The sequence below is a fragment of the Lissotriton vulgaris genome, chromosome 6, assembly GCF_964263255.1.
Source record: "Lissotriton vulgaris chromosome 6, aLisVul1.2, whole genome shotgun sequence".
In the NCBI taxonomy this organism is placed as follows: domain Eukaryota; kingdom Metazoa; phylum Chordata; class Amphibia; order Caudata; family Salamandridae; genus Lissotriton; species Lissotriton vulgaris.
Window position 1 is genome coordinate 1,302,956,470 of NC_141694.1, and position 25,126 is coordinate 1,302,981,595.

General features: G+C 46.0%; 1 protein-coding gene across 2 annotated transcripts in view; it reads right to left on the reverse strand.

The window, feature by feature from the left end:
• Positions 1–25,126, reverse strand: part of LOC147708820 (pantetheinase-like) — a 359,649-nt gene that overhangs the window by 279,019 nt on the left and 55,504 nt on the right. For both annotated transcript variants that reach the window (XM_086927439.1, XM_086927438.1), the window contains exon 3: positions 2,175–2,367. In XM_086927439.1, the coding sequence (XP_086783565.1) occupies positions 2,175–2,367 (193 nt within the window). The remainder of the gene's footprint in view (positions 1–2,174; positions 2,368–25,126) is intronic.

Consider the following 25,126-nt stretch of genomic DNA (forward strand, 5'->3'; position numbering starts at 1 on the left):
CTCCTGATCCCCATGTGAGTACCACCGCTCACACACGTCATTAATGACGTCCTCCTATTCCAATTCCTCTCTGAAACACCCCCCTTTTTCTTTCCAGACTGTCCCCTCCCCTGTCTTGAGAAAGACCCTCCGCGACCACCAACTGAGGAGCATCAGGGTAGAAACGTCAATGCTTACCACTGGTCCAGATACTCCAGGAGCATGTACATGTACCCCCTGTCTCCTTGGAGATTAATTTAACACTCTGGCCATCCTAATTCCTTGTGTATAATTTGTATATATGTGTCACTGTATTTAATGCACTGAGCACTTTGTTCACCAACAGTCACATTCCTCACACGTGTTCCTAACGGTTTTACCATTTATTGAAACCATTGGCATAACTGAATGAAGTAATTCTGATGTAACGTGTTTGCTTCTTTACAAATATAAAGTATTTCTTTATAGGTAATTGTTTTCAGAGAGGTTATTTCAATGTGTATTGAGCGCACTAAGCCTTTGTCAAAGTGATTGCCATTACCCAACAGAACGACCTTTGTATATATATTTCTAGCTCAAATGTACCAAGGGCCTCATTTATGGCATTTTGGCATAGGGCAGCTCAGCAAGACACCTTAAAGTACTGCCCTACGACAATGTGAAAGGGCAGAAATTCACTGTATTTAAGCATTACGGTGCATTCCTGTCCTTTCTGCCTGCACTGGCTCTGTTTTGGGACTCTAACACCAGTGTAGCCACTCTTGCACCATTGCCGGCAGGATTGTTTTTTTGCAGAAGGGGCAACTTTCTGCACAAAAACAATCCTAGGAGGTGTATCATCTTTCTATGTGTGCTGCAGAACACAGCAGACATGGAAGAGGAAAAAACGAAAAGAAATAAACATATTTCTCCTGGTTATGCCACATCTGGAAAGGTGTCTGACGCTTCCCCAGGTTTACATCACTTTGTAAATCTGGGGCAGCATCAAATTCCATGGGTGATGCGTGGGAAAACCCACTGCTATCCCTTTGGAACTCCCCTCACACAGAGTAAGGCAGAGTAATGCAAAGTATAAGACCCCTGCGTCAGGCATGTACCAATTTCAGTAGTGCAAAAGTGATGCAGGGCTTGCATAAATAAACCCCCAAGTTACAAAAAGAAATGCTCCAAAAAGTGGTTCTGCGCAATGGCAGATCCTTTGTAAAGGTTAACTGATGATCTTCCAGTTGCTGATTGCTTTATAAAAGTATTAAACTTATACTGATGAAGTACAACTTTGCCCAGACAGTATATTTTAACATATATAATATAGTATAAAATATATATATAAATCTATGCTACTATTATAAAGAGAGAACACAAACCTTTTGGCAAGGTAAACTCGGGAACCACAGCGCCAATCCACACACCCATTACATTGTTGTAATCCTCAGGTTGTGCAGATGGACATGGGCTATAGAAAATAAAAAAAAACGTAAATTTAAAAATATAACTTTTAAAAAAAGTAGTGCCCTGAAAGTAGCGCCGGCCGCGACGCTGACGGCCACGACGTAGCGCCTGCCGCAACGTACATGATGACGAGGAGGAGCGGTGGTGAAGTGAGGAGCTCGGGGAGGAGCGGCAGACAGGTAAGGCTCTGGGACACGGGACGGGAGGGAGCCGGTGCGGGAGGTTGGCCCGGAACAACTGCGGTAAGGCTCAGGGTCTGGGGGCAGCATTTCAGGCTTGCGTGCACTCCCGCCCTGGCCCCCGCCCGCCACGACATTGTCCGGGACACAGACAATGTCGTGGTGGGCGGGGGCCTGGCGGGCGTGCACGCAAGCCTGAAATGCTGCCCCCAGGCCCCTTCTGCCCCAGGCAACGCTGGGGCGGGCTGCTAGTATAGTATATTAATATTTTCACACATTTTGATGTATGACAATGTATGACGCTTTCATGCTGCATAATTTTGTCAACCCTCCCACTGAATTTGGCCCTTCATTCCTGCATAATTCTAGTGGCCTTGGTGTAATAAAATGTTCACAGAAGAGATGGTTAGCCTGACAGAATATGTGTCACTCAACACAACAGGGAGGTATCCTAGTGTTGCATCAACCTTTACCTCAAAATAAATTTCTGTATCGCTTGCATGGGCCATGTTACGCATAGAGTATGATCAACGTTATGATTGTCAGTTGAAGGCGCATCTCTCTCACCTTGTGGTAACGTGCCACGAGTTTCCCCTCGGCATCAAACACAACATTGGTATTATACTGATAATGGCCATCTGGGGGACACATCGTATCGCCAGGTTTGCAGGACTTTTTGTCGCCAATGTTTGCTACCACATATATGGAATGGTTCCTTGCCAGGCAGCTAAGTCTTTCCTGAACTGGAGCCGGGCCGAACCTAACGCGGAGAATAGAAAAACATTTTTTTTAAAAAGACTCGCAAGAAAATGTACTTAAATAATTCAAATACAAAATGCACAGTAACTCTCATATTACAAAATTAGATTCACATGATATTATAAATGATTGCTTACAGGAATATGTATTATATTCCACATAATATACATATAAATCGTATAAATATAAATCACCAAAATCTACTTCCTTCCTGGGTGCGAGGGTTTCCGTACCCGACAGCGATGTGAGTTTACACCAGTGGCAATGCGCGCCACACAAATCTCTTTCACTATAACGTCACATAGCATTTCACAAATGATACAAAATGCACTTTTACTTACTGGTATGAAAGAGCTTTACCAAAATCCCACTGTCAGCATTCACATATTTAAATGGTCAAATGAACATATGTCTGTTATGTTCATCTTATTTGATCGTGCTGGTCTCGTGGTCACTTGTTATGTGTCACGAGCTGGGTGCGAGCTGGGCATTCTAACACTGGGCAGTTGCGAGTATTTAGACGTGAAGGGATTCCCTCTATGGTTTTAACAGATAATGGCACACAGTTTACGTCTAGGGAGATAGAGGAGTATTTTACACATGTGGGGTTGAAACATCTACGCACTTCGTTGTACAACCCACAAAATACTGAACTTTGCGAGAGGGTCAATAGATTAGTTAAGGGAACTATGCAACTTGCTTTGGCATCGAATAGGTCTGTGCAGAAGGAGATAAAAGAAATGCTTTGGGCTTATAGAACCACGATACACCAAATCATGAATAAGACACCCTTTGAGCACTGGAACCTAAACCTCTGAGGCGGAAGCCGGAGGAGCTACTCGTTTTTAAAAAAAATTGTTTATCCTTTGTTGTTGCATATTTTAAAACTTTGCATCTTTACCAGAGCTCTTTTCTGGGCCAAATCGCCAAGCAGGCTTACCACATTCAGTGGAACTAGCTCTGTTTTGTGACATTGTTTGTTCACGGCCGCCATCGCTGCAGACGCGAGGCCACGCCCACCTGACAGGCCACGCCCACACCCCCCGCCTATAAAAAAAAGCGCTGATTATTAGCGCACCCACTGGAACCTAAACCTCTGAGGCGGAAGCCAGAGGAGCTACTCGTTTTAAAAAAAAATTGTTTATCCTTTGTTGTTGCATATTTTAAAACTTTGCATCTTTACCAGAGCTCTTTTCTGGGCCAAATTGCCAAGCAGGCTTACCACATTCAGCGGAACTAGCGCTGTTTTGTGACATTGTTTGTTCACGGCCGCCATCGCTGCAGACGCGAGGCCATGCCCACCTGACAGGCCACGCCCACACCCCCGCCTATAAAAAAAAGCGCTGATTATTAGCGCGCCCACTGGAACCTAAACTTCTGAGGCGGAAGACGGAGGAGCTACTCGTTTTTAAAAAAAAATTGTTTATCCTTTGTTGTTGCATATTTTAAAACTTTGCATCCTTACCAGAGCTCTTTTCTGGGCCAAATCGCCAAGCAGGCTTACCACATTCAGCGGAACTAGCGCTGTTTTGTGACATTGTTTGTTCACGGCCGCCATTGCTGCAGACGCGAGGCCATGCCCACCTGACAGGCCACGCCCACACCCCCGCCTATAAAAAAAAGCGCTGATTATTAGCGCGCCCACTGGAACCTCTGAGGCGGAAGCCGGAGGAGCTACTCGTTTTCAAAAAAAATTGTTTATCCTTTGTTGTTGCATATTTTAAAACTTTGCATCTTTACCAGAGCTCTTTTCTGGGCCAAATCGCCAAGCAGGCTTACCACATTCAGCGGAACTAGCGCTGTTTTGTGACATTGTTTGTTCACGGCCGCCATCGCTGCAGACGCGAGGCCACGCCCACCTGACAGGCCACGCCCACACCCCCCGCCTATAAAAAAAAGCGCTGATTATTAGCGTGCCCACTGGAACCTAAACCTCTGAGGCGGAAGCCGGAGAAGCTACTCATTTTTTAAAAAAATTGTTTATCCTTTGTTGTTGCATATTTTAAAACTTTGCATCTTTACCAGAGCTCTTTTCTAGGCCAAATCGCCAAGCAGGCTTACCACATTCAGCGAAACTAGCGCTGTTTTGTGACATTGTTTGTTCACGGCCGCCATCGCTGCAGACGCGAGGCCACGCCCACCTGACAGGCCACGCCCACACTCCCGCCTATAAAAAAAAGCGCTGATTATTAGCGCGCCCACTGGAACCTAAACCTCTGAGGCGGAAGCTGGAGGAGCTACTCGTTTTTTAAAAAAATTGTTTATCCTTTGTTGTTGAGTATTTTAAAACTTTGCATCTTTACCAGAGCTCTTTTCTGGGCCAAATCGCCAAGCAGGCTTACCACATTCAGCGGAACTAGCGCTGTTTTGTGACATTGTTTGTTCACGGCCACCATCACTGCAGACGCGAGGCCACGCCCACCTGACAGGCCACGCCCACACCCCCCGCCTATAAAAAAAAGCGCTGATTATTAACGCGCCCACTGGAACCTAAACCTCTGAGGCGGAAGCCGGAGGAGCTACTCGTTTTTAAAAAAAATTGTTTATCCTTTGTTGTTGCATATTTTAAAACTTTGCATCTTTACCAGAGCTCTTTTCTGGGCCAAATCGCCAAGCAGGCTTACCACATTCAGCGGAACTAGCGGTGTTTTGTGACATTGTTTGTTCACGGCCGCCATCGCTGCAGACGCGAGGCCACGCCCACCTGACAGGCCACGCCCACACCCCCCGCCATAAAAAAAGCGCTGATTATTAGCGCGCCCACTGGAACCTAAACATCTGAGGCGGAAGCCGGAGGAGCTACTCGTTTTTAAAAAAAATTGTTTATCCTTTGTTGTTGCATATTTTAAAACTTTGCATCTTTACCAGAGCTGTTTTCTGGGCCAAATCGCCAAGCAGGCTTACCACATTCAGCGGAACTAGCGCTGTTTTGTGACATTGTTTGTTCACGGCCGCCATCGCTGCAGACGCGAGGCCACGCCCACCTGACAGGCCACCCCCACACCCCCGCCTATAAAAAAAAGCGCTGATTATTAGCGCGCCCACTGGAACCTAAACCTCTGAGGCGGAAGCTGGAGGAGCTACTCGTTTTTTAAAAAAAATGTTATCCTTTGTTGGTGCATATTTTAAAACTTTGCATCTTTACCAGAGCTCTATTCTGGGCCAAATCGCCAAGCAGGCATACCACATTCATCGGAACTAGCGCTGTTTTGTGACATTGTTTGTTCACGGCCGCCATCGCTGCAGACGCGAGGCCACGCCCACCTGGCAGGCCACGCCCACACCCCCGCCTATAAAAAAAAGCGCTGATTATTAGCGCGCCCACTGGAACCTAAACCTCTGAGGCGGAAGCCGGAGGAGCTACTCGTTTTTTAAAAAAATTGTTTATCCTTTGTTGTTGCATATTTTAAAACTTTGCATCTTTACCAGAGCTCTTTTCTGGGCCAAATCGCCAAGCAGGCTTACCACATTCAGCGGAACTAGCGCTGTTTTGTGACATTGTTTGTTCACGGCCGCCATCGCTGCAGACGCGAGGCCACGCCCACCTGACAGGCCACGCCCACACCCCCTCTCTCTAAATGTGCCTCCCACGCAAGCGCAGCGGACGAGCGCAGCGGGAGCGCCGTTTGCGCGCCGAAGGCAGCGCCTAAGGCAAGCTTGTCTGCGCCCGTCCGCGCCAAGACCGCGACAGGCGCAGGAGACCCCGGCCCCGGACTCCCCGCTGTAAGTTACCAGGCCAACTTTCTTCTAAACCTACGCACCGGTAACAATTGTGCTTGTAAAGTTGACATGAATACCATCAAGGGGCCATTCAGCTGCAGGCTATGCAGATGGACCTCTTCCCCAGTCAAGACCACAGTCCCCCAAACAAATCCTAGGGACAACCGCCCACTTTTTAAAGGAGGGTTGATCAATGCACGCTCTATGTGCTGCCATAACCAAGACATTAAAGATCTCATCCAGGAATTAGACCTTGACTGCCTTCTCATAACCAAAACCTGGCTTACGGACAACAGTAATCCTGACTTAGCCACTGCCCTCCCACAAGGCTATACTATTTTCAGGCAAGACAGACTGAAGGGGAGAGGCGGAGGAGTAGCCCTGTTGCTACGTAACTCCTTCAAATGCCATACCTTCACCCTTGACTCCCTAAAAGGAGCCGAATCCCTTGGTTTCTCTTTTAAACTCAATGAGTCCGCTTCCTTTTCAGGAGGACTTATCTACCGCCCCCCAGGTACTGCTACCAGATTTCTAGAAACTCTCAGTGATGCCCTTGGTCAGATCCTAACCCTATACCCACACGTCACCCTCTTGGGCGACTTCAATCTGCACCTCGACTCCACAGAGGATGCTCAGGCACTAAATTTCCACCAAACTTTGGAAATTTTTAACCTTCAACAAAGGGTCAAGCAACCCACTCATCTAGCCGGGCACACACTAGATGGGGTCTGTACCAACTTTCCCCCTCTAGAAACCCAAACCCCTGTCCCACAAATCTGGACAGACCATAACCTGATCCCGTTCTTCATCAGAACCTCGCGCCCTAAAAACTCAATCAAACCCAGCCCACTTCCAGAGAACCACGTCAACTGGAAAACGGTAGAAGATACTTTCAAACTCAAGCCTACCATCGAGACTCAGACCCCTAGCCTGACGGGTAACGTAGAACAAGACTCCAAACTCTTCCATAACTGGATACAACATGAAATCAGAGTACGCGCCCAACCCAAACGCACCAGGAAAACAGAAAAAAAGGCAAAATAAACGCCCCCTGGTTCACGCCAGAATTAGCTAAGGCCCATCTACTCTGCAGAAAAGGCGAACGCAAATGGCGTAAAACATACGACAGTACGGACAGAAACTCCTATGTCCAACTAAGGAATAGCTACCACTCCATTATAAAAAGCGCCAAAAAAGATTTCTACATCAAAGCCATCAATGAGGCTAAGCAAAAACAAAAAACTCTGTTCGCAATAGTTAAAACCTTCACTCATCCCAAAGCGTTACAGCCCGAAATACCTCCCTCCCAAGATTTCTGCGATCAAATAGCAGACTTTTTTGAAGAGAAAATCAACCTTATTCAGAAAGACTTTCCCCCATACCAAATCTCCCAGTCCCCCACCCTCTCGGAACAAGCAGGAAAAATAACTGGAAATCTAAAAACGTTCCCACAGGTCAGTCTAACCCAAACCCGGGAAGTAATTCTAGCGTGCAAGTCAGGTGCCCCCTCCGACTCCTGCCCTCCTAGAATTCTTCACCAGCTGATTGAAGTTGTTAATCCCATCATAAACAAAATAGTAAATACCTCCCTCAGCACAGGCACTGTTCCTAGAGAATGGAAACAAGGCATCGTAAAGCCCTTAATGAAAAAACCGAATAAATCCCCCTCAGACCTTACCAATCTCCGCCCAATCTCACTTCTCCCAGTTCTGGGAAAAATTACAGAACAGATAGTCTACAGGGGACTCAAAAACCATCTAGAAACTAACAATATCCTCCACCCCCAACAATCAGGTTTTCGCCCCCAGCATTCGACGGAAACAGCTCTGATTGAATTGACTGATTCCATAAAACTACTACAGGACCAAAGAAAGAATGCCGTGCTGATTTTATTGGACCTCACAGCAGCGTTCGACACAATCTCTCACTCTATACTCCTGGACAGACTTAAGGACATTGGTATCTCTGACCTGGCACTGGACTGGATAACATCCTTCCTAACAGAAAGATCACAATCCATCACACTAGGACCTTTCAGCTCTGCAGAGAAAAAGATTCGATCTGGAGTCCCACAAGGCTCCATTTTAAGCCCCCTGCTTTTTAACGTCTACCTTATCCCCCTCATTTCCTTGATCGAATCATTCGGCATTACTGTTACATCATACGCCGACGACACCCAACTCATAGTCCCGTTAGATGAAAACTCAACGAATGCCGAACAAAATCTCAAAAACTGCCTGAAAGACGTCTTCCTGTGGATAGAAACAAACCACCTTAAGTGCAATACAAGCAAGACAGAAATCCTCCCCATATGGGAAAAAGGTCAACTTCTGTCCTAACCTTTGGTGGCCAGAAGACTCCACTGCTCCCCCCCAGACCGTTACAACAGCAAGAAACCTCGGAGTCATATTCGATACTGACCTATCCTTTGACCAGCACGTCAGGAATGTGGCAGGAAGCTGCTTCGGGATTATCAAATCCCTTAAAAAATTCTTTGATTTCCTACCAACGGATGCTAGAAAGGCGGTAGCGGTCGCGCTTATCCTCTCGCGCCTTGACTACTGCAACGGTCTAATGGCAGGTGTGAAAAAAAGCACACTCAAAAAACTGCAGAGCGTCCAGCATTCCGCCGCCAGACTGGTGCTTAAACTCCCCAGGAGGTCCTCAGCATCAACTGCTTTGAGAACCCTCCACTGGTTGCCTCTGCACAAAAGGATTCTTTTTAAGATCCTAATCGTTGCCTTACGGGCATTTAACTACACTGGCCCCAAATACCTAATTAAACGCTACCCACACTACAACCCCCTGAGGACCCTGAGATCCTCCAACAACAGCTTGCTAAAACTCGCCAAATTCAACCTAAAAACCAAAGTGGGTAAAACCCTGACCCATCTATCCTCCAAAGCATGGAACTCCATGCCCCACCACCTGAGGTCACAGACCAAAGAAACTCATTTTAGGAAACAACTGAAAACATGGATCTCCAGTCTCTCAGACGAGTATGTCTTGGCTGCCATCTAATCCTGCCTCTGTAACTACAACTGTATGCATACCTTCCAGCTAGCGCCAGGATGCTCCTTTCGGAGCGATAGTTGCGCTCTACAAATACCAAATACCAATACCAATGAGAGGGAGACCGTCAGGGACCAAGTTAGTCCCTACATGGTTGCAAGGTACAACACTCGGAAATGATCACATTGTAGGTAAATCTACCAGGACATGCATATCAAAGGGGGATTTGGTAAAAGTAAAACCTGGTGGAAACCATGGGATGTTTAACAAATTCAGGGGGCCTTTTCGGGTTGAATCTGTCAGTGATAATTATGTCAGGTTACAGAATGGCCAAACTTGGAATCTCCGCAGGGTTGCATTGTATCAGAAAAATGACAAAGGAAAGGATTTGGAGATAAGACAGCCATATGTTAAGAGGGCTGTTGACAATAAGAAGAGTAGACCTGTTCGGAAAAGAAATTTACCTGCATATTTAAAAGATTTTGTTTGATAAGTCAGGAAAGGAGTGGAATGACTTTAATGACAATGTTTATTTCTATATTGTGTTATGGAATATATATATTAACATGCTCTTCTCTTTTTGTTTCATTCTTGTTTTCTCATGTTTAATTTTGTTGTTTTATTGTCAAAGGAAAGGAGATGTGTTATGTTTATCTTATTTGCTCGTGCTGGTCGCACTTGTTATGTGTCACGAGCCCGGTGCGAGCTGGGCATTCTAACACTGGGCAGTTGTGAGTATTGATTTGAATCCCGGCGCTGTTGGTCTCGTTTTTCCCTGCCTGCTTGTGAAAGAATAAACCTGTGTTCAACAAGCGTCATCTGTCTCCTTGCGCTCTTTACAACAATGTCCTTCTGTCATGTTACTGCTTCCTACCTTTCTACACTGCATCACTCTTCCAGACCTTAGGAGTTTCAAGCAAGCAGCATATGGTTTAGTAAAACGCAACACGAGAATTCACATAAATTAATTTCCAGAGTTTTAAGCCTGTATGATGATAATTCACACCAATGAGTTAATTACCACAGGGATTTATAGTAGTGGCCATTGAAATTCTTTCAGCAGCCACATGGTTTTCTGCATGATTTTAGATTTACTGCTCTTGCTACATAATCTATCACCTGCTGTATAATTTGTAGATTTGATCAAATAATTCATTGTTTATCATAAACAAGCACTACTTAAAAAAAAGTGGCACAGAACTTGCCATACAAAGGCAGACCACATGAAATGATTGCTAGGTCACCTTTGAGTTGCACACTGCTGATCTGAAGAGTTATTTTATTGAGGTGAAACGTTTTCCAGGACATTATTAAGCTGTGAAAAGGTGTGGTACCAGGATATTATGATACGAAAAGGCTCCAATAGAAATATTGTGTCTTAAATATTGCCTTCAAAAATATAGACCCATAGGAGTTAACATTTGAAAATTTACACCCAATGAGACAATATTTTTGTGAACGTTACTCAGGATGAATTATTACTGTCAAACAATATTTAGTTTTTCAACTTTAGTGGACCCGCTGAATAATTTGGTCCTCCATTGCCACGTTTCCAATGCCCTCTATATAGTACTGGGTTGTGCACTGTTAGTAAAATTATTGTTGTTGCAGGCAGTGCTATTTTCGTGTAGCAAAAAAATCTTTCTGCTCCTCGAAAAAACAGCAATCACTCCAGGAATTGGAGCAAAATAGCACTTTATAGTATGATCATGGTACTAAATAAAACCAACCATCAAATGGCAATACATATAATGGAACCATACCATGCCTCATAACATACAGCATTACACATCTCAAACACAATTCATTATCCCATCATATAACATTTTACTGTGGCATGTAACAACAATCCACCCCTAACACCTGACAGAGCACCACAACCAATTTATATAGATCAGCCAACACTAAGGGTCCTCACATTATGCCATTTCTCTTCACCACATCATCCCACTCAAGGGGTGTGGAATTTAATGAAATATCTACTTGTCCTGTAACAAAATCCACTTATCCCTTTTGTGCCATGTAATGCAACGACAAATTATATCAGCAATCAGATTATATAAGAGCTCTGGTATAGCCATTCTGAATATGCCAGGGCTCATTCCATAGTAAGGATCGAATAATAGCAATTCCATTAATTTTGCAACATTTCCAAAGGTCTACATACTGGGGTTGAAGGTAATGGTAAGCAATAATTCCAGGGAAAGCCCTTTTGAGTGTCTGCAAACCTACTAACTTGCATATTTTAAGGGTTTTCACCAACCCTTCTCTAATATTTCCCCATACTGAGAAAGGTTGCAAATTTAGTCCTGACAATGGCAGACATAACACTTCTTCAAGGGCTGTAAAAAAGTGATTGAGGGAAAGTGAACTAGCAAACATTCAACAGATTTTCACATGAGAAAATCTACACATTCATATTTGTTCATGCTAAAATGCAGTTCACAAGTATTTTCTAGGAGTACTATTCCTTGGCCTATTTCTGTAAATTCTTGTGTATTCAGGAAAGCCATAAATGTGCAAGTAATACAAAAACATATACCATAGGTGCACTTTTAAGACTTTCTTTATTATTTGGGCCCCTAATTAAGTCAGGCGATAACCATGACCTTTTGTGTTTATTAACATTCTGTGTGTGTCTCTCTCTCTCTCTCTCTGTTGGCTGACTTCACAGTGACTAACAATATTCTGCTCTTTCACAAGGAGCATATTGGCACACAAAGTAGTGTTGTTCAGTCCAGAAACTACTGTGGCAATGTGTGTTTTTTGAGTCCCAAACCAATTTTTGCTTTGTTATAATGGTGAGGGCCCAGCAGCTCTCACACCAATAAGGTTTTACAAAAACCTTGCCAAAAGAAGATTGACAAAACCAAAAGCCTTATCACCAATTTCAGACCCACTGGCTTTGCCAGTGCTTGTTTATTTTTATGATTTCCATGATCCTATTGAAACAGGTTATACTGATTTTCCAACCTGAATATTTTTGGAAAATACTAGCATACATCAACACATTTTACTAAAGGATGCTGCAAAGAAATGGTACCTAAAATTTTACAATCAACAAAGGTAATGAAGATTTTGCTGAGGGTGAGGTTGGAATGGCACTGTGACTTGGGCACTTTTCTAAGTGACAAATAGTGGTTCTACTGCTGTGCCCGAACCAGGTCGGTTTCTCTTAATGGAAGGCATAGACTCATTTATTTTGAATTTTTATATAGGGTGTACTGTACCCCCGAATTACAGTTTCGCTATGGAACAGCAGAGATCTCCTGTTGCCATAGATGCAGGTTGGAGGGAGCAGATTTTGGCATCTAGCCTGGCAATGCCCAGAGGTTTATGCCTAATAGGAAAAAGTGTTCCGGGAACTGGGACTTATTAATATTGCGGATCTAGAGCCTGATCCCAAAATGGCACTCCTGGGATCGGATGTCTCAGTGAGTAAGACTCTGCGCCCATTGGTGGCTATGGGACTTCTAGTCACTAAGTGGAGGGTGGCATTATGATGGATGAGGGGCCCACTCCCTCACATCGCAGATTGGCATACAGACATGTTGTATTGTAATACTCAATCCGATGCATATAGCGAACTACTAACCCCCAGAAGTTGTCCTAGGAACTACTAGGGTCCTTACCAAACTTACCTGTTAAGTAACACTAACGGGACGGCATCAAAATCACAGATCACCATAGAGGTGGAATTGTCACCAGAGGCGGGAACATAGATGATGGAAGTCCTCATGAGCAACTATTGGTTCAATCTACTTGATCTCATATACACCAATTAACCTCCCCCAACAAGGTATGGGTTAGTAGTGCTATGATTAATAATAACCACAGGAGAATCAATACTATTTGTGCTCCATGGTCCACAGCCGCAGCTCACAGACAATTGCCCGCTGCAGATCTCTGGAGAGGCCTCTAAATATCTAGGTATCTATATCACAGCGGACCCTGGTGAGTTTATGAAAAGGAATCTAACACCCCCCTGGAACACCTAAAATGGGATGCAGCTCACTGTGGGACCCTTCCGATAACATTGTTGGGAAAGGCGGCGCTCTTTCAAATGATGGCGCTGCCCGTTTCCTCTACATGAGGGAAAATACCCCGTACCCAGTGCCAGCGGACTATTTTAAAAAATAACGGCTCAGGTTTCCTGGCTGCTATGGGGGAACAGACCTGCGCACATAGCTCAGCCTAAATGTACTAGAGGGTGGTACAATGGCGACATTACACTCCCCGACATACAGGTATATTATTGGGCGGCCCAACTGAAGGTAGTCAACCAGTGGATAAATGCCCCACAGACAGATCCGGTTTTGAAGGCAGATAGGAGTGGGCTGGGGGTTGAAGGCATGATGTCGGCACTCTATAACAGGAAGCGTACACCAGCGGTAGTTGGTCCCACAAGCCAGACAGTTCACATATGGCATGAAGCACATGTTAAGTTAGGCTGGAAGGGAACAATAACCGAGCTTACCCCTCTATGGGACACACAACGCTTGGGCGGCCTTCGAAATTACAAAGGATTCGATAAATGGGACGCTATTGGTATATCTACTGTAGGTGACATGTGGTACAAAGAGAAGGTAAATACATTTGAATGTCTCTAAACACAGTATGAGCTAGCACCTACTGAACTTTTTAAGTATATGCAGATAAAGAATGCGCTGCAGGCGGTCTTACCATCCAACTCTGAGGTTCCAGAGGCAACCCCACTGGAGGACAGACTACTGACAGAGTACATGCAGAGGCGGGCGACTTCCCTCACCTACCGCAGATTAGTAAATAATTTACCTGACCCCAACAAATCACTTAGAGGAAAATGGTTTCAAGATGCGGGGGACTTCGAGGACATTGAATGGCAGGAGGCGACGGCCTCCCCGTGGGAGGTGGCAAACCCTCAAGACTAAAACTAGTGCAGCAAAAAAATTTACATAGCACTTATTACACGAAACACCCTACATAAAATAGGGAAGCCATTGCACCTGTACTGTTTGAGATGATGTGGGGAGGAGGGTACGTTCTTTCACACTGTGTGGGAATGTCCGAAGATCGCGGAGTACTGGGTGAAAGTAATGAGGACCATATCACAGACGGTGGAAGTTTTGTTAGCGCCTGAGCCTCCACGGTGCTTACTCAATGTGTGAGAACTGAATGATCTAACACGCCCGGCGCAGACGTGGGCCACACTGGGAATAATGGTAGCGAAGCGCAATATAGCACAAAAGTGGGGTGCGGGAGAGTCGCCAACGCTCACTGCATGGTGTGGGGATCTAGACACGGCCATGGTGGCTGAGAAAGCAGCATTTATTAATCGAGGCTGTCCTCAGAAGTGGAACAGGGTATGGGGGCTTGGAACAAATTCAGGGGATACATCTGTGAGCCACCAAAGCCACAGCAGGAAGAGGAGTCGGAAGATGATAATGATGGGGGGACGTGAAGTTCCTGAGGGGAATACTATATTCTGCTATACTGTGTATACCATTATTACGAACATTGCCATAATGCCGATGATGTCAGAATTGATTGCCTGTATGTACTGTTTGACCAATACATGCCTTGATTATAATTATAATAAAGAGTTTTAAAAAAAATATTACTAACCACGGGAGGTACTGCTTAAACTGATGATGGGATTGTATGTCGGATGCTTTCCGTATTCCAGAATTTTACACCCCGGAGTATAAATGTATTGCATGCTTATGTGATCTTACATATTGATCTATATGTCCATGCCTAGATTGTGTGTTTGAGTTGTATGCTTTTGTATTAATGTTAAAAATTATCAAAAATTAAATAAAAATGTTTTAAAAATAAAGCGTTTGCCCCAAATTATTATTACCTACTTCTAAAAAATTTGACAAAATTGAAAACCTTGTCTAGGGTACTGAAATTAGCTCGAAAGCCTGCCTGAAAATAAGACAGGACATCTTTTTCTAAGATCTACTCCTAAAGGCATGTAAATAATGTTATACATTTTCTGCAGGGAGTCGCCCTAATACACAGTCCTACCTTTTTAGTGGGAACCATATTACACATCCTTATGAAACACCCTTCCAACTATATAAGACATCTAATTTACCCGATATTCAGGAAACAGCTTAAAATCTGCTTTATGTCTTCCAACTTCCATTAATAAGCTGCTTAATGTGGCCACATGTATTAAAGAACAAAAAAATCTGAGTGGATATATGTCTGCTAAACAACTGACAACTTAGGGCATGATTACAATGGCGGGGAGACTGCCACTGACAGACTGTCGGTGGCAGTCTCCCAGCCATTTTCAACATCTTCACTGCTAGCCACATTTGGATGGCAGGGGGCTCTGTGGCGGTTGGAAAGACTGGTCAACATGAATCAAGGAGCCCATCGGTCTATTCGAGGCAGAGTAATGCCTACAATGGTGGCAGTGCCTACCGGGCGTCACCATAGGCATTATCCTGTTCCTTTCCACCGCCCCTTTCATGGCGGTGAACCTGACATGAAAAGGCTGAGGTAAAGGGACATTGGGGGGCCCAAGACCTGGGGGCACCATAGCATATCCATGCTGCATGGTGCCTGCCTCATAATTAGCCCTATGGGACCGCCACCTTGTAGGTGGGTGGTCCCAAATGCAAAAAGATGGCGAAGTCCTTCTGCCATTGTAATCAGGCCCTTTGTGTGGTCTAGTGTCTTAAAGGCAGTAGCACACAGTCCCAAAAATTCCTACTGCAATGTGCACATAGGGACCCTCGTCTTCATTTCTACACTTAGGGCTTCATTACAATGTCAGTTGGAAAACATTCCGACTGACTCGGTCTCAGAATCATATCTGACTGAATCGGATTTTGGGAGTCCGATGTTTCAGAACACCATTAGGTCATACTCCAAATGACTTTAATGGGAACCTGTGTTCCAACCGACAACACAGCCTTCAATTGAAAAAAAGGGGTGGTTGCGGAAAAACCCTTTTACCCTGTGGTGAGCATCCGTTGGTGCCTGCCACACTGTGCATGGTTGTAAAGAGGGGTCCCATGGGTACCCCGACGAGCCCCAACCGGAGGTCTCCTGGTGAAGGAGGGCCTGCTACGGGCCCCCAAGTCAGATTCTGACTGCCGATCCGTGTCGGACACACCTATTTGCAAAGGATGTCCGAATTCAACATCGTAATGTTTCAGTCCATAGACCTGTATGATTCGGCTCCAACCGACTGATCGGAACCAGTGCTTAAATTGTAAAATATGAAGTCCAGGTGCTCAAAGTTTTGTCGGAGGCCAACACCCACTTTACCCGACTCCACCCACTTACTCTAATAACCCCTCCCACATCCTCAACCGGCACTGCAGAAAGCCAGATGTTGGACCCGCTCTGAATTTCAGCATGGGAGCCTTCATCAAGTAAGGTTTCAATCGGAAGTCCTCCGCCCCACAGAAATTTTCAAAAAGATGAAATCAAAAAAGTGCATTTAAAGCACAATTTTGGAATAAATTAGCTGAAATGCCTAATGCATTGAAAAGGGGCACACAAAATATTCCAGTGCTCTATGTGCAGTTTTGGGTAAAGGACAATACTGGGATATGTGCAAAGGTGCTTTGTAATGTCATTTTTTAGCAGAGTCTAATTGTGTGTCATGAGTTCAAAGATGCAATCTTATGGCACAAAATAAACCAAAATGTTCTGAAAACACTCTAAGCAGATGAATTGAATAAAAAACCCCTCTTTCAAAGCGGTGCTTTTGCAGCTCATGCACTAATACAGAGACATTCCGAGTTAAATGTCTTCACTTTACTGAAAGACAATCATTTAAACAAGGAGCCTCATGACGAAGGTGTTCATTGACGGATAACTCAGCGGTGAGTCTAGTTTTATGTGAGTTAACACTTTACAGTATAAAAATTTAACTGGGAATTTCTCTGCGTTATCGCATGACCTGCAGAGAGCACAGCTCAACAATGAGAAGCGATAAGAACTCAGTGTTCATGAGCTGTGAATCCACTCGAGCATTAACATGGGCAAATTCTGAGTTAACAGTATCTGCTTTGGACAGTGCATTAGCGGCATACAAAGAGGCTCACTGAGCAACAACATCAGGCTCTCCCTGGGAAGACCAATGTTGGAAAGTAGTATCTTCTTCTTATGGTTACCCCCACTTTGGCTGATGTCACACTGTTTTTGGCCTAGTCTGCCTGGAATCCTGCTATCCAGGACCCCAGTCTATCTGCTTTCTCCCTTAAATTGATATGCATGCACTTTAAGTACACTCGATATTGGATTCTAGGGTACCCTTATCAGCCCCTAGTACCCTGTACTCTATGTACCCAGGGCATAGGCACCCCAGAGGCCTCCCATGGGCTGAAGCATGTATTATGCCACCCCTGAGAGGCCATCCAAATTGACACAACCAGGCTGCTACAGCAGACTGTGCAAGCTGGTGCTTGCACCACTTACTTAGGATATAGGTTCACTTCATCTATTTAAATCACTACACTTAAATACCTATCAGACACCCCTATGGCAGGCCTTACCAATCCTGAAAGCAGGGTGCTGGGTTTTACGTGAGAGGGTGCCCCTGCATGAGCAGAGCTCCTCCCCAGTCTTCGGAGACCATTCTCCAGGGTTGTCAGACATATATGTTTAAGTGCCTTATAACCTCACCATAAATGCTAACTTTAAAACAGCTGCTTAGAAAAGGTTGTGTTTGGTGTCAAACACCTTGGAATCATACCTCCACAACAGCAACTGGTGTGGGAGGTATGATTCCACCCTTCCAGAGGGACATATGTGGGTCACCGGTCTACCCGGTACCAGCTTTCTCAACCTGGGCAGCAGAAAATGGATTCTGCCAGACACAGCCACGGGTCTGCCATCCTGCTGCTGAGCAAAGCTTGCGCAGAGGAAGGAATGACAATAGGCATCCTGTCACAGGGAGGTGTAACCACCTCCAAGACAGGATTTAGTGTATTGGGGCTGGGTGGGTGCACTCTCTGAGTGCCAGAAAGTCTGCAGTGGGGGCACATTTTGTGTCCCTGTACATAATCCAACTCAAATCAGTTCTGGGAGGCATTGGCTCCTGCTCTGGTGTGAAACTGGACAGAGGATATGGGTGTAGTCACCCCACTGTCCTGCCCCTCCCCTAGGAGGGTTAACAGAATATTTCCAACCCCTTCCTATGGTTATAAAATGGGTTAGCTTACTACAGGACTTTAGATTTTACCAGGACAAGATTCTGCTAAGAGGAAATCACGTACTTTGACTGCCTGCACGATGCTGGACGACTGACGAATCTCCCTTGGAGTAAAGGTGTTACTCCCCTGCAAAAGCAGGCACTTAAACACATAGTCAGAATTCCAACAATGGGATCTGTGATGGAGGCATGGATATTGCCTCCTTATGTCAGTCCCAGTAACCTGGGCAAGTACAGACAACAGCCTTTGATCAATGGTATGGCATACAGGAACATAGGTGCAAGTGTCACAATAGTGACAAAAGATATTGTGGACCCTGAACGGATCATACTTAGTGAGATGTACCTAGTATCTAATGCAAGAAATGTCAAGAAAGACGATTCTTTGGCAATTGTGAATTTCACCTAGGGAGGGGTAACTGGTCCTACGAAAATTGTGGTAAGCTCAGACCTCCCTGTAGGATGCTTGTTGGGCAATGATTTGGAAACCTCAGCTTGGGATGAAGTGGAACTCAGGACACATTCATAAATGCTGGGCATCCCTGCAGATGTGTTTGAAATGACTAGGCCACAGGCATAAATGTCTTCCACTGAACAGGCACTGGATCCTGAAAAGATGGACCAGGTGCTTTCCAAGAGGAGGAGCAGAAGGGGCAAGGCAGTGTCTTCCCCCTGCCTCAGAGTGAGGATCAGTCTCTTGAGGGAGATGATCTCAGTCCCTGTGAAGGTAGTGTTTCAGAGGAGCTTGAACCTGGTCAGGTTGCATTCTTGGGGAAAGGGGGGCCTTCCAGGGCAACTCTGAGTCAGGAGTAGCTGAGCTGCCCCTCTCTTGAACCCCTCAGACAGCAAGTTGCTGCTGAGGCTGATGGGAGTGCCAGTGGATCCCACAGGATCTACTGGGAGGATGGACTTCTGTATTCAGAGGGTAGAGACCCCAAGCCTGGTGCTACCAGAAGGTGGGTTACACCTCTGAAGTTTAGAGGCTTCCTATTAACACTGGCACATGTAATCCCATTTGCAGGACGCTTAGGCCATAGTAAGACCTTGGACAGGTTTGTCCCTCACTTTCACTGGCCACACATGTCAGAAGCCACAAAGGAGTTTTGTCTCTCCTGTATCACTTGCCAAGCCAGTGGTAAGGCAGGTGGTGCTACAAAGGCCCCTCTCATACCACTACCTGTGGTGGGGGTTCCCTTTGAGAGGGTTGGGATTGACATTTTTAGTCCCATTGATCCCCCAACTGCATTTGGGCACAGATTCATACTACTGGTTGTGGACCATGCCACTAGGTATCCAGAGGCAATTCCCCTTAGGACTAACACAGCTCCTTCTGTGGCTAGAGCTCTCCTGGGAATCTTTTCCAGAGTGGGTTTCCCTAAGGAGGTAGTATCAGACAGAGATGCAAACTTTATGTGTCATTATCTGAGTACTATGTGGAAGGATTGTGGAGGGAATTACAAATTCACCACACCCTATCACCCACAATGCAATGGGATAGTTGAAAGATTCAACAAAACCCTCAAGGGAATGATTAAAGGTCTCCCTGAAAAGCTTCGGCACAGAAGGGACATCCTTTTCCCCTGCCTTCTCTTTGCCTACAGAGAGGTTCCTCAGAAGCTGGTTGGTTACATCCCTTTTGAACTTCTGTTTGGACATCCAGTAGGGGTCCCTTATGTTTTGGTTAAGGAAGGATGGGAGTTACCTCTCAAACCACCTAAACAGTACATAGTGGACTATGTCCTTGGTGTCCGCTCCCAGATGTCTGAGTACATGAAGAAAGCATCCAAAAACCTTGAGGCTAGACAGGAATTGAAAAGGCCTGGCATGATCAAAAGGATGTTTCGACTGTATACCAGCCAGGACAGAAGATATGGGTGTTGGAGCCTATGGCCCCAGCAGCTCTTCAAGACAAGTGGAGTGGGCCCCATACCATTCTTGAGCAAAAGGTAGAGGGTACCTACCTGGTGGACATTGAATCTCCCATGAGCCCCTACAGGGTGCTCCACGCAAACAGAATCAAGCCATATGTGGACAGGGCGGACATGGGTTTGCTCATGGCTACTGATGAGGGACAAGAGGAAAAGAGTGATCCACTCCCTGATCTCCACTCACACAACCCTATTGATGGTTCAGTTGACGGTGTAGCCTTGGCAGGCAGCCTCACAGAATGGCAGCAAACTGATTGTGGTAAAGTCCTCAATCAGTATAGACACATGTTTTCACTGACTCCAAGTCAGACTACCTGGTATACACATGAGGTGGACACCGGTGACAGTATGCCTGTTAAAAATTCTATTTACATGCAACCTGATCATGTCAGGGACTGTATCAGGACTGAAGTCCAGAAAATGTTGGAACTTGGAGTGAGTGAGCACTCAGATAGCCCCTGGGCTAGTCTAGTAGTCTTAGTACCAAAACCTCACACGCAGGGTGGTTAGAGAGAGATGAGGTTCTGTGTTTTCACCACAGGGGACTCAATGCAGTCACTGGGACTGATGCGCATCCAATTCCAAGAGCATATGAACTAATTGATACTTTGGCCTCAGCCAAGTTCTTGAGTATATTTGACCTGACACCTGGTTACTGGCAAATCAGATTAGCTGAGGGTGCAAACCCAAAAACAGCATTTTCAATCCCTAGTGGGCACTAAGTATGGGCGAAATTTGCGAATGCGCGAAATCGAATTCGCAATCCGCAAAATCCACGAATTTGTGCGAATTTGCGGATTTTTGTTTTTTTGCGTGTTCGCTGGGTTTTTTGTGTGTTCGCGGGGTTTTTTGGGTGTTTGCGGGGCTTTTTTCGTCTTCGCGGGCCGCTTGCATGGCGAAGTTACCCATGCAGTCGTTTATGGGCACAGCACCCTCTGGTTCATCACTGCCACCCTCTGGTTCACCACTGCCACCCTCTGGTTCACCCCTGCCACCCTCTGGTTCACCCCTGCCACCCTCTGGTTCACCACTGCCACCCTCTGGTTCATCACAGCACCCTCTGGTTCACCCCTGCCACCCTCTGGTTCAGCACTATCACCCTCTGGTTCACCACTGCTACCCTCTGGTTCATGACTGCCACCCTCTGGTTCATCACAACACCTCTGGTTCACCACTGCCACCCTCTGGTTAACCACTGTCACCCTCTGGTTCAGCACTGCCACCCTCTGGTTCACCCCTGCCACCCTCTGGTTTAGCACTGTCACCCTCTGGTTCACCACTGCCACCCTCTGGTTCACGACTACCACCCTCTATTTCATCACAGCACCTCTGGTTCACCACTGCCACCCTCTGGTTAACCACTGTCACCCTCTGGTTCAGCACTGCCACCCTCTGGTTCACCACTGCCACTCTCTGGTTCACCCCTGCCACCCTCTGGTTCACCACTGCCACCCTCTGGTTCAGCACTGCCACTCTCTGGTTCACCCCTGCCACCCTCTGGGTCAGCACTGTCACCCTCTGGTTCACGACTGCCACCGTCTGGTTCATCACAGCACCTCTGGTTCACCACTGCCACCCTCTGGTTAACCTCTGTCACCCTCTGGTTCAGCACTGCCACCCTCTGGTTCACCACTGCCACTCTCTGGTTCACCCCTGCCACCCTCTGGTTCACCACTGCCACCCTCTGGTTCAGCACTGTCACCCTCTGGTTCACCACTGCCACCCTCTGGTTCACGACTGCCACCCTCTATTTCATCACAGCACCTCTGGTTTACCACTGCCACCCTCTGGTTAACCACTGTCACCCTCTGGTTCAGCACTGCCACCCTCTGGTTCACCACTGCCACTCTCTGGTTCACCACTGCCTCCCTCTGGTTCACCCATGTCACCCTCTGGTTCCCCACTGCCACCCTCCGGTTCACCCCTGCCACCATCTGGTTCATCACTGCCACGCTCTGGTTCACCCCTACCACCCTCTGGTTCACCCCTGCCACCCTCTGGTTCAGCACTGCCACCCTCTGGTTCAGCACTGCCACCCTCTGGTTCAGCACTGTCACCCTCTGGTTCATCACTGTCACCCTCTGGTTCATCACTGCCACCCTCTGGTCCACCACTGCCACCCTCTACCGAGAACTTTTGTGACGCAGCTGCAGCACAAAAGATGCGCCATGGTGCTGGGTATTAACAACGTGACGCATCTCTCTGTGAGATGCGTCACGTTGTAAAGCCCTGCGCCATCAGTAGGCGTTCCGACTCGGCCTCCTAAAAGTGGCTGAGTGAAATCTACAAGATTTCACTCAGTCACTTTTAGGCCAATGCTGCGCAAAACCCTGCGCCTGCTTGAAGCAGGCGCAAGGCTTGATGCAGCATTGGGGAGATAGGGCCCCCACAGAGCATTGCTGGAGCTGCGTCGCAACGCGTCGCAGCTCCAGCAATGCGCTGCTTTTACGGCACAGATGCGTGACGCATCTGTGCCGTTTTTGCCACATGGTGCACCGCATTGTAAATGCGGCGCACCATGGGTGGCGGAGCTGCGGCGCACAATAACTGGCGCATCCCTGGGGATGCGCCAGTTATTATAAATCTGCCCCAATACATTTAGCCAACGAGGGAGCACTTACTGATTAGACAGTAGAAAGTACTCCAGTTGAGTAGAGGTATTGCACAAAAAGGTGGCATCTTCGTGGACAAACATGCAGGGCGGGATTCATTCTGCCCCCTGTTAGACTCGTTTTTTGTGCCCTTCTGCCCTCTGTTAGACTCGTTTTTCCCTTGTTTTTCTGCCCTTCTGCCCTCTGTTAGCCTCGTTTTTCCCTTGTTTTTCTGCCCTTCTGCCCCCTGTTAGACTCGTTTTGTGTGCCCTTGTGCCCACTGTTAGGCTCATTTTTCCCTTGTTTTTCTGCCCTTCTGCCCTCTGTTATACTCGTTTTTTGTGCCATTCTGCCCTCTGTTATTCCCTTGTTTTTGTGCCCTTCTGCCCTCTGTTAGACTCGTTTTTTGTGCCCTTCTGCCCTGTTAGACTCGTTTTTGTGCCTTTCTGCCCCGTTAGACTCGTTTTTTGTGCCCTTCTGCCCTCTGTTAGACTCGTTTTTCTGCCCTTCTGTCCTCTGTTAGACTGTTTTTTGTGCCCTTCTGCCCTCTGTTAGACTCGTTTTTCCCTTGTTTTTCTGCCCTTTTGCCCTTTGTTAGACTGCCCTCTGCATCACCACATCATCACTCAGCGCTACCCCAGCATCACTCAGCTCCACCACAGCACCACTCAGCACCACCACAGCACCACTCAGCGCCACCCCAGCATCAATCTGCGCAACCATTCAACAACAACAGGTTCAAATATGTTCTCTCAATGTTTCAAACTTTATTACAAATGTCACAAAAAGATGTTAATATTTCACTTCTGTTTTTGGATTTTCGTCACAATAAAATACACTGAACATAATCTTCACAAAGGTTATTTACAAAAGTTTAAGCTATTGCCATTTTAAAATAACATCACTTTTATTTTAGTATTATTGTAATCTGTAATAGTAATACAGCTAAGTCACGTAAATACAAAACATGCGAGACCTATTGCATTGCAAATGCTTGTTTGTACTTTGTCATCTACGAGATCTTTGCAATGTTTCAAAAGAGAGAAGGAGAGAGAGATAGAGAGAGAGCGAGGGAGGGAGAGAGAGAGAGAGTGAAAGAAAGAAAGAAAAAAGAAAGAAAGAGAGAGAGAAAGAAAGAAAGAGAGGGACAGACAGAGAAAGAGCAAGAAAGTGAAAGCGAAAGGGAGAGAAAGGGAAAGAGAGGGAAAGAAAGAGAAAAAGAGAGTAAGAGTAAGAGAGAGAGGGGAGAGAAATAAAGAAAGAAAGAAACAAACAAACAAACAAAGAAACAAACAAACAGGGAGAGAGAGAATGAGAGAGAAAGAAAGAGAGAGACAGCGAAAGAGCAAGAAAGTGAAAGAGAGAAAGAGAGGGAGAAAGGGAGAGAGAGAGAGGGAGAGAGAAGAGGAGAGAGGGATCGAGAGAGGGAAATAGAGGGAGAGAGAAAGAGAGAACGAGAGAGAAAGAAAGAGACATAGAAAGAGCAAGAAAGTAAAAGAGAGAGAGAAAGAGAGAGAGAGACATGGAAAGAGAGAGAGAAAGAGAGAAAGACACACAGAGAGGGAGAGAGAGAGAGAGGATGAGAGAGAGAAAGAGAAAGAGAGAGAGAAAGAGGGAGAGTGAGAGAGAAAGAAAGAGAGAGAAAGAGAGAGCGAGAAAGAGAGGATGTGAGAGAGAGAAAGAAAGAGAGGGAGATAGAGAGAAAGAGAGAGAGAACAACGGAGAAAGAAAGAGATAAGCAGAGAAAGAGGAAGAACTTGAAAGAGAGAGAGAAAGAGAGAAATAGAGCAAGAAAGGAGAGGGAGAGAGAGATAGATAGAGAGAAAGAGAGAGAAAGAGAGGGAGAGAGAGAACGAGAGAAAGAAAGAGAGGCCGGATCTCTGAAGGGCCAGATTCCTGAGTTGCCCCTACAGAACATACAGCTTTTTATTTTTAGCAAAATGCATATGAAAATTGTGCTGTAAAGGTCTCTTTTAGTTTAACCCCTCCTGACAACGCAAAATGGGTGTATTTGCCATCCTCTCCCTTCTTCCTGTTTTTTATATCTGTAAGTGCTTCCTGATGAGGCTTAATTCCTGGGACAGGTGCCTCGTTGCCTACTCGTAACTATTCTCTGACCCTGCTTCAAGGGTCAGAGCAGGGTCAGAAAATAGTTGCAAGTAGGCAATGAGGCGCCAGGAAGCACTTAGCAGCAGGTGCCCAAGTTGAAGTTAATTTCTTTGTAACCTTTTTGTAAAAGGCTACAAAGAAATTAGGTTCAACTTTTGCACCTGCTGCTGTAACCCTTGCTTGGCTGAAAATTCGTCCCTGCTGATTCACGGATTTTACCGGGATTTCACGAGATTC